The sequence below is a fragment of the Lynx rufus genome, unplaced genomic scaffold, assembly GCF_022079265.1.
Source record: "Lynx rufus isolate CCGP_SWC_20201006 ecotype Redwood Valley unplaced genomic scaffold, mLynRuf1.p SCAF_10, whole genome shotgun sequence".
In the NCBI taxonomy this organism is placed as follows: domain Eukaryota; kingdom Metazoa; phylum Chordata; class Mammalia; order Carnivora; family Felidae; genus Lynx; species Lynx rufus.
The window spans coordinates 47,255,024-47,272,240 of record NW_025814824.1 but is presented as its reverse complement, the minus strand read 5'-3'; the positions used below and the strand labels follow the sequence as shown (position 1 = coordinate 47,272,240).

Genomic DNA, 17,217 nt, shown 5'->3' with positions numbered 1-17,217 from the left:
CAGGCCTGCCTGCCAAAGGAGAGTGAGAGTCCGACTGCATTAGGCCCTCATCACACACAATGTCTTAGAACGGACAGAATGTGGGGGAATGAACTGAGAAACTCTGACTTTATGAAGGTGGCTGTTCACACTCCCTTGCTTGTTGTTTGAGCCCTTCCTAATGGGCTGGTGTCTTTTCATTCCAGAGGCCATTTATTACTGGAGTTGGATGGATCTGTTTTGATGCTGATATCAGTTTATGGGTTATTATATCCATTTGCAAATCATGACTCAAAAGAGGAAACTCTGGGATGCGAAACACTCCATATGCCCATAAATCACAAATTGAATCAAAGTTGGCAACATGAAAGTGATTGTGTTGGGAGTTTGAAAGCCTCACTCAGCCAACCTTTATTGAACCTCTGATATTGTATGCTACAATGCTTGGGGGACTGCAAAGGAAATAAAGAATGTGGAGGAGTATATGCAGAAAGGATCTTAGAGGTCATACAATCCAAATGCCCGTCTCAATAGAAGACTGGTTCTTTGCCATTGGACTTGTTTTTTTTTAAATGGGAGGGTGGCTTTAAAAAAAAAAGGACTTGTGTGTTGGCCCAAGTAGAGCAAATAGAAAGAATGTAGCCCTTCCTTCCTTCCTTCCTTCCTTCCTTCCTTCCTTCCTTCCTTCCTTCCTCTTTCTTTCTTTCTTTCTTTCTTTCTTTCTTTCTTTCTTTCTTTCTTTCTTTTCCAGCAAAACTGATTGACTCTAAAATAGTTATACTATTAGTAATATTAAAGAAAAAAATAAAAGTGGTTGCAATTTATTGTCCTCTTACCAAGTGTCACTTTACAAGCATTGTGTCTTTAATCCTCACAAAACTCTGAGGTAAAAATTAACATTAGTTTCCATTAAGATATATGAGGGTTTTGAAGTTCAGCTAGATTGTGTGACTTGCCCAAGATCAGAGAGGAGAGCAGTGCACAGAGCCAGCACTTAAACCTAGGTGAAGAGTCTCAGCTTGTCTCCATGTGGGAGAGGAAAGTAGATGTTGAGTTGTAAAAATGAGATAAATACCTTTTCCAGCACTTTTGAATTGTGTACATGAGGACAAATCTTTTCCACTCTGAGTCTCAGTTTATTCATCTTAAATGGCAAAAAATAGTGGTCTCTAAGCACACAAGGGGGTCAGATGAACATACAGAACAATGTATGTGAACTTGTTTAAAAATTCAAGAGCATTATTAACATGATCTTTCATTTAGGCAGCACACATTAGTTGAGCGCTTCCATTGTGATCAGCACTTTGCTAGCACAGTGTTAGAATAATGACCTGTGGTGGAGGCCACAGAGGACTCAGCTTAGTGTGAGAAGAGGTGAGCACATGATTCCATTGCGGTAATTGTCATGGCATCAAGAGGAGAAAGAAGGACACTGTCTGCAGAGGTTAAAGATGACTTTAAGAAGCAATGTCTTAGCATTTTGTCAGATGGAGAAGTAGGCTTATGTCTGGCCAAGAAAACATCATAATGACAAGTAGAGAGAAGAGCAACAGAGTATGTTAGCATAAAAGTAACAAAAATATATTTAATTGAAGTATGATTAACATACAGTGGTATATTCATTTCAGGTGTACAACATAATGATTCAGCTAAAAAACATATTTTTAAAAAATGTGTATTTCTTCTGAGAGAGAGAGAGCGGGCGAGCAACTAGGGGAGGGAATAGAGAGAGAATCCCAAGCCGGCTCCATGCTGTTAGCACGGAGCCAGATGGGGGGCTCAGTTTCACAAACTGTGAGATCATGACCTGAGCCAAAATCAAGAGTTGGATGCTTAACAGACTGAGCCACCCATGTGCCCCTCAACTAAGATATATTTTTAAATAAGGCTTTTATTTTGTACTTACAGAAAAATTGTGAATGTAGTACAGAGAGGCTGTCTCACACTGGTGCATTGAAAGGAGAGGCCGCCATGTCTGCCCACCTGCAATGGGTGCTTGTGGGGAATGGCTCCAGCTTTCTGATCAAGTGGAACGAACAGATACACAACACTGAGCCCACTAACCTTAAAGCTCACAGCTCCTTCTGCTACAATGGGCTGATTCACTGCAAGACTGTGGGTGTGGGGCTGGAGGCAGAGGGCAAAGGTATAGTGGTGGTCACAAAGCACAGAACCCTCCAGCGAAAGCCTGCCACCTCCAATGTGCTGACCACCATTAGCAAGAATGCCTGGGCTGCCCTCAGCAGCATCTGGCCCATGATCCACAAGAACAGTTATGGCCCAAATCTGGGCATGCCTGCCTTTCACAGAGCCAGTGCCATCCTGTGCAGCCAGAAGCCTGTGATGGTGAAGAGGAAGGAGGGCCTTCCCACCAAGAGCTCCTGAGCACCTGCCCCCAGCAAAAAAGATGTCAGCCACCTAAAAAAATATTGCAGAGAGATTCATGCATTTACCCCATACCCAGATTCCCTTATTATTAATATCTTACATTAGTATGATAAAATTATCACATTAGTGAAGCGATATTGACATGTTAGTAACCAAAGTCAATACTTCCTTCCAGTTTCCATAACTTTTACCTAATGTCTTATCTTTTCTGGGATCCAAGCCAGAAAAGGATACCACATTGCATTTAGTCATAATGTCTCTTTTGGCTCCTTTTGGCTGTAACAGTGTTTTTTGTTGTTTTTGATGACTTTAAAGTTTTGAAGTGTACTTGTCAGGCAATTTGTAGAATCTTCCTTGTGTAGAATTGATCTGTTTTCTTCAATAGATGCATGGATACATCTATCACTTTTGATGTTAACATCACCTGGCTTAGGCAATGTTTGTCAGGTTTCTCTACTATACTGTTACTCTTTTCCCCTCTCTTTTCGTCCTGTTTTGGGTGTTTTGGAAGAAAGTGGCCTTGCACAGCCCTATTCAAAGAGTAGGGAGTTGTATTCTAACTCCTTGAGGGTGAAGTAGCTACATGAATAATTTGCAATTCCTCTGCATGAACAATTTATTATCCTCATTTATTTATTTATTCAATCATTTATATATACCAGTATGAACCCATGGATATTTATTTTATATTTCATATTATAATCCAAATAATCCTTTATTTTGTTTCTTAAATTGTTCCAGCCTTGGCCATTGGGAGCTTCTTCAGTTGGTTCCTGTGTCCCTTTGACTCCTATCATTATCATTTCCCCCCTTACATTTTGGCACTGTATATTTTTTCTATTTTTTATTTTGTCCTAAAATCTTCCATTTCCCCAAAGATTCCTTGTTCTGTGTATTGGAGTGTGATATTAGAAATCAAGATCTGGGTGCTAGGTGTGTTTGTTTCTACTGCAATGTCATTGCTTCCAGGCTTGATGGAGAAAGGAAATATGTATGTATAAACAAAACAGTATAGATACATATTTATAAATACTTACATATGTACCTATCTATATCAATGTTGAGCTAAACATGAGTTTGTACTCATGTGCCCAACTTTGGTGCCATTACACCATGAATCATTCTACACTTCTTTTGTAGATTCTTTGGGATATCAGACACAATTGTGTCAAATAATAGTTTCATTTCTTCTTTTCCAACATCTATAACTTTTATATATTTTTCTTGTTATGTTGTACTAGCTAGGGCTTCCATTAAGTATTGAATAGGAATGATGCAAGAAGACATTCTTGACTTCTTCCCGATCTTAGGGAGGAAGCATCCAGCTTCTCTCCAATAAGTATGATGCAGAATGTAGGTTTTTGTTAGTTGTTCTTTGTCAAGTTGAGAAAGTTTTCTTCTATTCCTGGTTTTCTGACAGTATTTTTAAAAATATAATAAATAAATGTTAGATTTTGTCAAAAAATTTTTTGGCATTGACTGATAACATCACATGACTTCTTTAGCCTGTTGATGTGATGATTACATTAATTGATTTTTGAATGTTGAATCTTTCTTGCATACCTGGAATGAATTTCACTTGGTTGTAGGTTTTGATTCTTTTAAAACATTAGCAAACAGAACCCAATAATATTTTATTGAAGATTTTGTGTCTATGTTTATGTGAATTATTCTCTGTAGGGGTGTGTGTGTGTGTTCACACGCATGAGCATGGTAAAGTTTTTATTTTGTTAATAGGGCAATGTTTGCCTTATAGAATGAGTTAGGAAGTCTTCCCTCTGGTTTTACTTTCTGACAGAGATTATGAAGAATCAATATTATTTCTTCCTTAAATGTTTGGTAGAATTCACCAGTAAAACCGTTTGGGCTTGGTACTTTTCTTTTTGCAAGTTTATTAATTGTTGAGACAATTTCTTTAATAGGTTTTTCTCAAGTTATTTATACACACATGAATTTTAGTAGGTTGTATCTTTCAAGAAATTGGTCCATTTCACCTAGGTTGTCCAATTTGTGGGCACACAGTTGTTCATAATATTCCTTTATTATTCTTTTAACATACTTGAGATCAAGAGTAATGAAAACTCTTTTCTTTCTGTTTAGTGTTAATTTGTGTCTTCCCTTTTTTCTTTGTTATCAATATTATTGAAATTAAAAGATAGCTTTTCTCTATTGTTTGAATGTTTTAAATTTCATTGACTTCTGCTATAATTTTTATTATTTTGGTTTTCCTTGCTTTATGCTTAAATTACTCTAGTTTCCTAAAAAGGAAGATTATATTATTGATTTTTTACCTTTATTCTATTTTAATATGTTCATTTAATGTAATGCATTTCTCTTTAAGCACTGCTTTTGCTACATCCCTAATAATTTGATACATTGTATTTTATTTTCATCTAGTTCAAATATTTAAAAATTTCTCATAAGACTTCTTTGATCCTTGTATTATCTAGAAGTCTTTTGTTTAATTTCCAAATATTTGGGAGATTTTCCAGCTGTCCTTCTGTCATTAATTTCTAGCTTAATTCCATTGTGGTCTGAGAATATATTTTGTATGGTTTCTATTCTCTTTTTGGTGAGTGATTTATAGCCTAGAATGTGGCCTACACTTGTGGATATGAGCTGGAGAAGAATGTGTATTCTGTTGTTGTTGGATGGAATATTCTATAAAGGTCAATTAGAGCAAGTCAAATGATAGGGATGTTAAGGTCAACTATATGCTTACTGATATTCTGCCTGTCTATTACTGACAAAAGTATGTTGAAGTCTCTGACTATAGTGGATTTGTCTATTTCTCCTTGTAGTTCTATTGCATTTTGCCTTGTTGCTTTCTTTTTTTTTTTTTTTTAATTTTTTTTTCAACGTTTATTTATTTTTGGGAACAGAGAGAGACAGAGTATGAACGGGGGAGGGGCAGAGAGAGAGGGAGACACAGAATCGGAAACAGGCTCCAGGCTCTGAGCCATCAGCCCAGAGCCCGACGCGGGGCTCGAACTCACGGACCGCGAGATCATGACCTGGCTGAAGTCGGACGCTTAACCGACTGCGCCACCCAGGCACCCCAGCCTTGTTGCTTTCTTGTTAGATGCATACATGTTTAGGATTGCTATGTCTTCTTAGAGAATTGATCGCTTTATCATTATGTAATGCTTTCTTTATCCCTGATAATCTTTTTTGTAAATGTAGACTTGTCAGAAATTTGTATACCTACTCCAACTTTTATGAATTAGTGTTATCATGGTATGTCTTTCTAAATCTTTTTACTTTTAATTTATCTCTGTGTTTATATTTAATGTGGGTTTCTTGTAGACAACATAAATTTGGGTATGGGTTGTTTATCCACTTTGACAATCTCAGGTTTTAATAGGTGTATTTAGATCACTCATACTTTAAGGTGATTATTGACATAATTGCATTAATATCTACTGTGTTTGTACCTGTTTTCTATTCCTTACCCTTGTCATTTTTCTTCTTTTTTTCTGTTTTCTGTGGTCTTAACTGAGAAATTTATATGATTCAGTTTTATCTCTTTTCAGCATTACAATTATACTTCTTTTTAAAAATTTTAATGCCCTGGAGTTTACATATACATTTTTAACAATCTAATTCCATGTTCAAATAATACTATATTGTTTCACATGTAATAAAGGTACTTTATAACAGAGTATTCCCAATTTCTCCCTTTGTGATATCCTTGTCATTTATTTCACTTAGTCATGTGTTACAGTCATCCAGTACACTGTTACTATTATGACTTTAGACAGTTATTTTTTAGATTAGTTAAGAATAAGGAAAGTAAGGGGCGCCTGGGTGGCTCAGTTGGTTGAACATCTAACTTCGGCTCAGGTCATGATCTCGAAGTGTGAGTTTGAGCCCTGCATCTGGCTCTGTGCTGACAGCTCGGCCTGTTTTGGGTTCTGTGTCTCCTTCTCTCTCTGTCCCTCCCCTGCTCACACTCTGTCTCTGTCTCAAAAATAAATAAACATTAAAAAAATTTTTAATAAAAAAAAGAATAAGGAAAGTAAAATCATTTATTCCCTTTTCATTCTCTTTTTGTCTTTAGGTAGATCTAAGTTTCTGACTCGTATCATTTTCTTTTTTCACGAAAATTTTCTTTTTGGATTTCAGGCAAATCTGTCAATGACGAATTCCCTTAATTTTTGCTCTGGGAAATACGTTATTTCTCATTCCCTTGTAAAGAATAACTCACTTGCTATAGAATTCTAGGTTGATGATTTTTTCTTTCAACACTTAAAATATTTTACTGCACTCTCTTCTTCATTATGTCATTTTGGTAAGTTATTATTTTTTTTCCTCTGTCACCTTTCAAAATTTTCTCAATGTCTTTTGTTTTCTGCAGTTTTAATATGATATGCCTTGGTGTGTGTGTGTGTGTGTGTGTGTGTGTGTGTGTGTGTGTAAGCACACATATAGAGGGGTATGATTATTTTACTTTGTGTTTGTTGAGCTTTCCTGGACCTGTAGTTTGGAATCTGTCATCAGTTTTGGAAAGTACTTGGAAAGTTCTCCATTTTTTTTCTTCTCATTCTAATTTTCCAATTATGTGTATGTTATACCTTTTGAAATTATCCCACAGTTCCTGCATGGTTCATTCTGGTTTTTTAAATTCTTCTTTCTCTTTGCATTTCAGTTTGTAATTTCTTTTGTCCTATTTGCAAAATCACTGATTCCTTCCTCAGCTGTGTCAAATCAATGGCTAATCTTATCAAGTGCATTGTGCATTCTTCATTTCTGTACTCTGTTTTTGATCTCTACACTTTCCTTTTGATTCTTTCTTGGATTTTCCATCTTTTGCTTATACTACCCATGTGTTTTTGCATGCTGTTTACTTTTCAGTTAAAATCTTTAACATATGGGGGTCGCCTGGGTGGCTCAATTGGTTAAGCGTCTGACTTTGGCTCAGGTCATGATCTCATAGTTCATGAGTTTAAGCCCCATGTCAGGCTCTGTGCTGACAGCTCAGAGCCTGGAGCCTGCTTCCGATTCTGTCTCCCTCTCTCTCTGCCCCTCCCCTGGTCATGCTGTGTCTCTCTCTCTCTCTATCTCAAAAAATAAACATTAAAAAAAATAAAAAATAACAAATGTCTCTAACATATGAATCATAGTTATTTTAAATTCCTTCTCTCTCTCTCTCTCTCAAAAAATAAACATTAAAAAAAATAAAAAATAAAAAATGTCTCTAACATATGAATCATAGTTACTTTAAATTCCTTTTCTGATAATACCCAAATTTGTGCCAGATATACTTCTGGTTCTGATGATTGTTGTGTGTGTGTGTGTGTGTGTGTGTGTGTATATATATATATATATATATATATATATATATATATATATAATTTTAGAGAGATAGAGAGTGTGTGAGTTGGGGAAAGGGGCAGAGGGAGAGAGAGAATCTTAAGCAGGCTCCACGCTTAGTGCAGAGCCTGACACAGGGCTTGATCCAACGACCCTGGGACACTGACCTGAGCCAAAATCAACAGTTGGATGCTCAGGGTACCTGGGTGACTCAGTTGGTTAAGTGTCTGGTCATGATCTCATGGTTTGTGAGATTGAGCCCTGCAACAGGCTCTGGGCTGACAATGCAAGAGCCTGCTTTGGATTCTCTCTCTCCCTCTCTGCCCCTCTCCCACTTGCATGCACGCTCTCTCTCTCAAAGTACATAAATAAACATTAAAAAAAGAATTTCTTAAAAAAAAAAAAGGCAGGATGCTCAACCAATTGAACTCACTCAGGTGCCCCTACTGTTGTTGTTGAAAGCCAGATGTGTTTTAGCAGGTAGCAGGAACTAAAGTATATAGGTTCTATGTAATCTGGCTAGGCTTTTGGTTGGATTTAGTATTTGCTTGAGCTGTAGTTGCTAGAGGTTCAAATCTCTCTTGTGTCTGTGTTTTTGTCTCCCTATTTGGCCTTGGACTTCCCTAAGTAAAACGCACAGAATTTGTCTCTTGCTGCTCTTTCTGCTGCACTCCATTGTTACTATATTGGAGTCTTGGTCTGACATGTGGTCTGATGATATGTTATGGGGACGGGGAACACTGTATAATCCTTTGACTAAATCTCCATTTGCACAGCCTGTATCTTGGGGCTGTGACTTTTGAAGGGTCCTTCCAGTGGTAATAGCTTCCCCCTCCCCCAAACCACCACCTTCTGTATCTTTGCCTGGCTGCAGTGTTCCCAGTCTACTTCCTTTGGCCCTGGACCCCTCTTCACAATGTTTTCATCTTCTTAGATGAGACCAGAAGGCTAGAGGAGGCCGCAGTGCTGGGGAAGGCCTTTCCCCAGTAGGGAAAATGTTCTGAGAAACTCTTTTCTCCCAGACTTGGGAGCTTTAATTATGGAGAAATCTCTGCTCATATTTCACAATTATTACTCTTTCCCTCCTCCTGCCAGAGTCCTTCAGGGGATCTTTCTCAGAGCTTAACCATGAGAACGCAGTGAGTTTCTCAGTGGTAAAACCCATGAAAGTGTTTCCCCCAAATCCCAAGACTGCAGTCTTCAGGAATTTCTCATTCTTTAGCCCCACCCGCAGCCTCCAGCAGCTCATCAAAATTACCATTTCAGTATTATTGCCATTTAGGCATTCCTACCAGTTTATGGCTCCAGTGGGCTTCTCCAGATAAGATCTTGGCCATGTTTGTCTAGATGAGCCTATTTCTCCTATTTGTTCAGATCTTACCTTCAACATTGTAGCTTGCCCCGTGACCTCAGTTCTCTGATGGTTCCAAGAAAAGTAATTTTCAGGTATTTTTAGGTTTTATTTGTTATAAGGACAGGAATAATGACTTCTAAGCTCTTAACTCTGTTGGGAGTTGAAACTGGAAGTCCAAGGACATAATTTTCATGTCACTGGAACATAGGAGGTATGAAGAAGGCAAGGGGAAGCAAGGCTGGAAAAATAGGTGTGGTCACGCTTCTCCAAAGCATTTTGTGCCAGGCCAAACATTGGGACTGTGTGCTGCAGGCCAGAGAGGGGCAACCGTGGAAGAATCTTAGCTGGGTGGCGACACAGCTGAAGGCTTACATTGGTGGCAGCATAGGAGTGCTTCTCTTGGGGACCAGAGGCTGGGGACAGACATGACCTGGTCAGACTGAGAGAATCGCATCACACATTCATTTCCCATTTGGCTATCCGGAGTGGACCTCATGCTATTGTTCAGTTATTATTTCAACAGGGCACATGTCATTGTTTAATTGAACTAGAAAGAAAACCTTTTATGTTGTCTTGTTCCACACTGCCTTCCCAATAAACTGGGAATAGCACATACTTAAATAGCAGTTGAACTGAGTGAACTGAATCATTCAGGAGTTTTAATGCAATTCTCAGCCCAAGGTATCCCCAGCAGCTATGTTGGTGGAAATACAGGTTAGAGGTGAATTATATATTATTTTCTGTAAATCTTACAGAGTCATGTTAATTTTACACTTATGGTTAAAACGGAGGCAAAAAGAGATAGTTCCTGTCCTGCTGCCTTTTCAGGGATTATTATGTGCAAAGCTATAACGAGAACAATTTATAACACCATATATTTTTATGTTGTTAAAGTAGCACACCTATTTTGGTGCACATGAATCAACAGTTGTGATATAGTGAAACATTATCTCAGAAAAGTTCAGGAAATCATTGTATCAAATACAGGCTGACTTTACTCAATAAGTAATAAACTGGCACCATCAGTGAGTCAGGTCCTGTTCTAGGCACCATGGATAAATATATGACTATCACATACCCGCCTTTAATGACTGAAAACCTAGTGGGTTGGGCAGGCATACAGCTATCAGTATCAATCAGATTGTGATAATAAGATGATAAAAAGCAAGGTAAATACCTTCTTTGAGTTTTTACTATGTAGCCAAGACTTATGCTAAGCATTTTGTATACATGATCACAGTTTTCATAGGGCCCCTGATACGTTGATGTTATTATACCCACTTTATAGATGAGAAATATGAGGCTCAGAGATCTTAAGTGTTTTGCCCAAGGTCACACAGTGAGCAGAGGAATCAGGAATGGAAATGAGATCTTTCTGGCTCTAAAGCTTTCACTTCCATCTGTTCACTCTACATTAAGGTATAAGAGCACAGAAAGTGTGATTTAATTCTATCTAGATGAGTCAAGAAAAGCTTCACAGATAAGGTGGCATTTAAATTAGATTTTGACAGGAGTCGGATACTGCCAGGATGAAAATGAAGAAAGGAGCATATATAACAGAGGAAAGAGCAAAAGCAGAGGTATGGAAGGGTTCAGGAGGAAGGAAGCCAGCAGTGCAGGAGTGTGGCTCATGGATGGGACCTGTGGATAAGGAAGAGGAAGGGCGTTTGCTTCCGTATGAAGGTATGAATTCTGAGCCATGAAGGGATTTTGGAACAGAAGCACTACTGACCTGACCCAATCTGAGTTTTAGCAAGGTTTATACACTGGAGACGTGTAGAAGATGAAGTGCCAAGGTAGCAAGGCTGGAGGCAGGGAGATCGCGTTGAAAGCTGTTACGAAGCACAGGAAAAAGAACTTAAAGACCTAATTCTTAATACTAAGTTAAAAAAAATGTATACAGAGGATCAGAATATCTTAAGTGCCTTTATAAGAAAAAAACTTTGATTCCCCTGAGATTTCTGGACATTTGATCCTGATGGTTGTCTTCAGACTCCTATTGTTGCTTTCTTTAGACAACACTGGAGCTCAGGATCCTGAACTTTGAAAGTTAAAATATGCCTGCTACTCGTATCTTTTACACCTGTTTTTGTGAAAACTTAAATGGATTATATTCACTTAAAGTGTGTTTAGAGAGAGTAGTTAATTAAGCCCATTTCTGTGGCAAAAGGAAGTCGAGACAATTCTCTTATGTTTAACTCATGTCTTTGAAGTTCTTTACAAAGCACAGACACATTTCTTTGTTAGGGATTAAGCTAGAAAGGGTCTGAAAATAAAGTGTCACCTGGAACTGGAGTGAGAATTTGGGAGAAATCCAGGTACTCCCTAGTATGTATCCACGGAATATTCCATAGAACTGGCCATGAGGGGCCTCTTCATTTCTGGAGAGGGCAGTGCTGGAACAGGTAGTGGGCAGAGTCTGAGAAAAATAATAAGCTGATTCTGTGTCACAGGAAAGTACAGATCCCTCAGCCAAGACCTTTTTTAATTGGCAACTGGTCTGCTTGGGGTTGGAGCCGTCTCTCATCAAGCGAAGGCAGACCATCGTAGATGGGCCATCTGCTCTTTTCCTTAGCAATGGCACTTGTTCAGATCTTACCTTTAGAACCTGCTCCTCTTGATGAGATAAACAATATGTTTGAAGCACCAGAGATGCTGTGCAGCGTAGCAGAGAAATGATGTTTTATGAAGTGTCATCCTGTGCAGCCATCTGCAGAGAATCACATTTGACCATCCTTGGGGACTATTCCATTTATCCCAGGGTTCTGATTCCATCCATTGAAAACTGTCACTTTTTTTGTTTGTTTATTTAAAGATGAGCATACCCCACTGCCCCTTTTTTAGATGGAGAAAAGTTTCTCCATTATTGAAAGATTTATGGATAAAAGAGTTATTGGAGATGAATTATTTCATGGGAATATGATATAAAACATGATAATGCTTCACACCCAAATAAGAGTTACTAGTCAACCTGTTTACTGTCTCCTGTAAACTCATTGTTCAGAACTATACTCCACCTCAAGATTAGCTAGAAATTGGGTCAGTAAATAAATGTGTCCTGAAAAGAATTATATTTATATTAGCCATTAACACATAATTTAAAACATTTAAAAATTTTAATTCATTCAAAACGATGTAATGAGACAGACAATATTTAGTAGTGATGATGAATACATCATGTTGTTTCAATCCACTACTGTATATATTTATTTTTAAAACCCATTTTCTCACCGAGCCACGGTACCATTATTATACCTAACAAAGTTAATGATAATTCTCTAATAATTTAGAATACTTTGTCCAATTTAAAATTCCTTCAATGGTATCAAAAATATGTTTTTAAAGTTGATTTTCTTTCATAAGGTCCACTCATTGAATATGGTTGCTATGTCTTTTAAGCATCTTCTTAAATATTTATTTCTCACATGCTATTGACTTGTTAGGAATGTTGGCCCAATTGTCCTGTAGAATCTCCTACATGCTGAACTCGCTTCTTGTGGCATAATTTTACTCATTCCTTCATGCTCTACGTTATTGAAGAGTGGACTTTACCTAAGGCTTGATTAGAGCACGTTAATTTTTTTTTTTTTTTTTTTGCAAACCTCATAGATGTGTATTTGATTCACACTTGGAAGCGTACAATTTCTGGTTTTCTCATGATGGGTAATGCTGAGTAATTATTGACCCCTTCAGCTTTTCTCCTAATAGTGTACATTCATGACACACTTGTTTGTAAATTATTTTTCATTAGACTTTGCAAAAGGATGGGTTTCTAATTCTAACACACTTCACGTATTTGTTAGCTATAATTTTTCTCTACAGACAAATTGCCGCTCATTGGCTAGGTCAAATAGGGTATGATCTGTGGTGGGCTTGATTTCAACCTTTCCACAAAGAACTCCCCTTCCTTTTAGGAGGGAATGGGACCCAGAGATCACATTCTGGGTCCCAGGGGTGATCACCGCTCCTGACTTGCCACCATTTTCAGACACATAGTAGACAGAACTAGTCAATATAATAATTTTAAACAAGAGAGATAAAATCATTTTATATGAATCTCTAATTCATTTTTAAGACGTAGAGTTTTTTTTACTTCTTGAATTTTTTTTTCTGAAGCCTCCCAAATCCTTGTTCTCATGGACATTAACACAGTTACTTACAATATACCTGTAATAGTTCAAAAATAGAAACACTAACATTAGTACTAAAATTAAGTCTACAGAATATAGTTTAAGATTTCTGTCTCCCTAATTATGAATGAGCGATGAGGATTAGACACACACACACACACACACACACACACACACACACAACCCAGATGCATCTTAATTTCTTTTTCTGTGCTTTCTTCCCATCTTCTTCCAATTTTTATATTAGGTGCTTGATCATTTTCTTCTCAATTATGAGGATCCTTTTAAATATTAGGGATATCCAAACCCTATGCTGTAAGTTGCAAACATTTTTCTCAGTTTATCTTATTTACCTACTTCTTTTTAAGGTTTATTTATTTAGTTTGAGAGAAAGAGAGAGAGAAGTGTGAGTAGGGTAGGGGCAGAAAGGAAGGGAGAGAGAGAATCCCAAGCAGGCTCTGTACTGTTAGCACAGAGCCCTCATGAGGCGAGGCCTGAACTCACAAACCTTGAGATCATGACCGGAGCTGAAATCAAGAGTCGGTTGTTCAACTGGCTTAGGCATCCCTATTTACTTATTTTTTGAAGTGAACATAACCTCAAGATTTTATTGTCTTCATAATAGGACAGAAGATGAAGCTTAGAATTGGATCACTTGGCCCTTTCTCTTATCTCCTCTCAGTTTAAAATGTTTGCATTTCTTGGGGCATCTGGGTAGCTCAGTCAGCTGAACATCTGACTCTTGATTTTGGCTCAGGTCATGATCTCATGGTCCGGGATCTTGAGCTCCACGTTGGGCTCAGTGCGTGGAACACAGAGCCTGCTTGCTCTCCCTGTCTGTCTCTGCCCCTCCCCTACTTGTGTGCATGTGCCCTCCTTCTCTCTCAAAATAAATAAATAAACTTAAAAAAAAAAAAGGAGAAGATGTTTGGCATCTCTTAATAGCCAGCATTCTTTTAGATCTGTATTTGGGGTCAACACATTCAAGCCTTAGCACAATCTTCTTTGTAGTTTTAGCCGCTTGCCAGAAAATTGACTCAGATTGTCCACCATAGCCACTCCGTTCCCTGTCATCATGGTATTTTTCTTGGGCATACAGAGAATTCGTGCCTTTTGTGTACTGTCTCATTTTATGAGGTTGATGCCTGCCATGCTTTTTATAGACAGGCCAGCAGATTTTAAGAACAATTTACCAAGTATGTGGGATTGTTATCAGCATGGAAAGAAAGCTCATTGATATTTTTACTTTGTATACAGTATTTTATGATGCAAACTTTTTTGTTTTTAATTCTTATGTAGCCAAATTTGTTAAGTTGTTCCTGTATTGCTTCAATTTTGAATTAGAAGAATTATCTACCCCTGGCTTATGAAGAATTCATCCTTGTTTTTCCCTATTGTGCTTGTGGTTTCTTATTCTGATCCACTTGATATTCCTACAGGTGTATAGTGTGAAGAGGAACAGATTCAGTTTTCTCTTACTCCATATGGCTTCTTGGTTGGCAACAGACTTTATTAAAAAATTTACTTTAGACCTCTACTTCTAGATGGAATGGACTAGCTTATATCTTGGTAAGACAAAATGGAAACAGTAAAATAAAAATGATAACAATACAAAATGATTTTTTGGCAGGTATTGGTGAAATGTCATGCCCTTGAGGACTTAAGGGACCCAGTTACTGGAGAGCGGGAGACGCATTGAGAGGAACCAAATGTTCTCTGCTTTCCTTGCCCTTGAGGAATATGCTGATGTAGAAGTGCCCAGGACTGAGAGTCTGAGAAGCTGAGAAGCCAAGCATAAAGCAGTCTAAAATACTGAGAAGATCTGGAGTTCGCAATTTAGTAAGTTTTGACAAATGCATACTATCTTATAATGAACACTCAAACAAGATATAGAGTATTTCATCACCCTAGAAAACTCTTTTGTGCTTCTTTCCAGTCAATACCCTGTAGAAGCTACTACTGTTATGATTTCTTTCCACATGGATTAGTTTTGCCTGTTCTCAGACTTCTTATAATAGGATCATAGAGCATGTACTCATTTAGGTCTTTCTTAATTTTGTTAAATATACTACTTTTGACATTCATCTATGTTGTTTGTATCAGTATCTCTTGTTTTTCAATTGGCTAGTTTACTTTTGAGGAATAAGGCTCCATCCTAAACTATACCCCAGTTGTTCAGTCCTTGGATATCTTGTATGCCTGTCTTACTTATTTACTTACCCTCTGGGGTTAGACTTTTTCTCTGTGCCTCCACCTGGCCTTATGTGTACTTCTCCTGTGGTACCTATGCCCATCATAGGCAGAGATGAGGGCTTAACTATCCTTTATCTCCAGGTTTAGCAGAGTTTCTATTACATGGTAAGTGGCCGGCATGTGAAAGACTTGACTAGAATTCTGCTTTTCATGGATTGATCGCCTGTCGCTTTGGCACTGCCCCTTCACATTTGGTCGCCTTCGAACCTCCCTTGTCTTGAACAAACCCCAAATGTGTGTCTTAATTTGACCTATTGCACCATTGCCTAACATTACAAACGGGAATCTAATCTCTGAGTCAGCTAAATAAGACTGTAAACTTATTAGCATACTCCTTGCCATGCATTAGTTGCTTAATAAAGTGGGGAGAAAGAAATGGAGAACCCAAGCCCAATCCTTCTTGGGCCAATCGCCAACACCACAGAGGTCCCACTATGTCCTCCAGCTGAGCCTGGCTGAGGTATAAAACTATTCTTATTGTTTCTAAATTATAGCAAGTTTGTTTTCCTTTCTTGTTTTTTATTAAAAAAATCATTCTCTTTTATATATACCATCTTATCTTCATCAGAAAAGAAGTGCTTTGCAGCAAGGAACTATGTTTTCCAGTACTTCTTTTTTACTTGCCCTAGGACTGAGCTACAGTTTTGTACACACTGGACACTCAAAAATGTAGAGAATGGGGTAGTAATGAGTTCAGAACAGAATAATGAATAGATCTAATCCTTGAGGTGCTTGATAACATACAATGCCACATAAAAGCATATAATAACTATCACTCTTGATGGCAGAGCAAAATGAGCGAAAAGATAAAAATCAAAGAGAACATCTGGATAAAAAGCGAGGGGCATCAACAGAAGAGAAACTTAGCCATAAGAATGTTCTGAGGCTGTGGATTGCCAAACTCAAGGGAAAGGTGTAGAAAAATATGATAGGCTCCGCTTACAGGGAACTCAGTTTCCTTAGCAAATGGATTTGGTAATTGGAATTTTTGTTCCTTTTTTTCCTCTGGGAGTGTGTGGGTGAAAGTTAATTAATGTGGTAAAACTGCCCAGTGTCTTTGAAAATTGCAACTTCTGAAAAACCCATTGCACTACGTCTGTGTCATTTGGGTGATGACATGGCAATGGTAAAGAGGACCCAGACCTACCCGATGTTTTCTCTCTGAGCTTTCCGACTCAAGACTTGAGATCATGTAACTGGAGAAGGAACAAAATGGAGGAAGACGAATACTACAGATTTTTAACGGATGATTGTGAGCCAAATTGCATAGCTTGGTGCATAAATCTCCCCTCTTAGGCTATTGGGGCAACCTTCAAATTTGCATACTCAAGTTGAATTCCACTGTCTCTAAGTCTCCATCCACTTCATTACCTTTTCTTACTTCTCATGTTTTCACAAGTTGTTCAAGTAACTACGGCTGAGTAATAAATTATCCCAAACTTAGTAGTGTAAAGCGGCTATTTTATAATGCTTACAAATTCTGGGGTCAGAAATTCAGACACAATATTACAGGGATGGCTTGTCTCTGCTCTACAATATGTCAGTCTTCATGTCCCCAGGGGTGAGTGGAACCATGGCGACAAATATCTAGAGGATTTATTACTTGCATGTCTGATGTCTTGGCTGGGGACTCAAAGCTGTGCTTGGCTGGGACTGTCTCCACAGGTTCTCTCAGCATTGTGGGTGGGTTCCAGGAAGGAGAGCCTTGAGACCGAGCATTCCAAGAGAGCCAGGCAGAAGCTCTATGTTCTTCATGGCCCAACTGTACAAATCACGGGTCTTTGCTTCTTTTATGCTCTG

General features: G+C 38.1%; 1 protein-coding gene across 1 annotated transcript; it reads left to right on the top strand.

The window, feature by feature from the left end:
- The first annotated feature begins 1,950 nt into the window (after positions 1-1,950).
- LOC124525800 (60S ribosomal protein L28-like) lies at positions 1,951-2,364 on the top strand. Its single transcript, XM_047098385.1, has one exon. It carries the CDS (start codon positions 1,951-1,953, stop codon positions 2,362-2,364), a length of 414 nt encoding a protein of 137 aa, XP_046954341.1.
- The last annotated feature ends 14,853 nt before the right edge of the window (positions 2,365-17,217 follow it).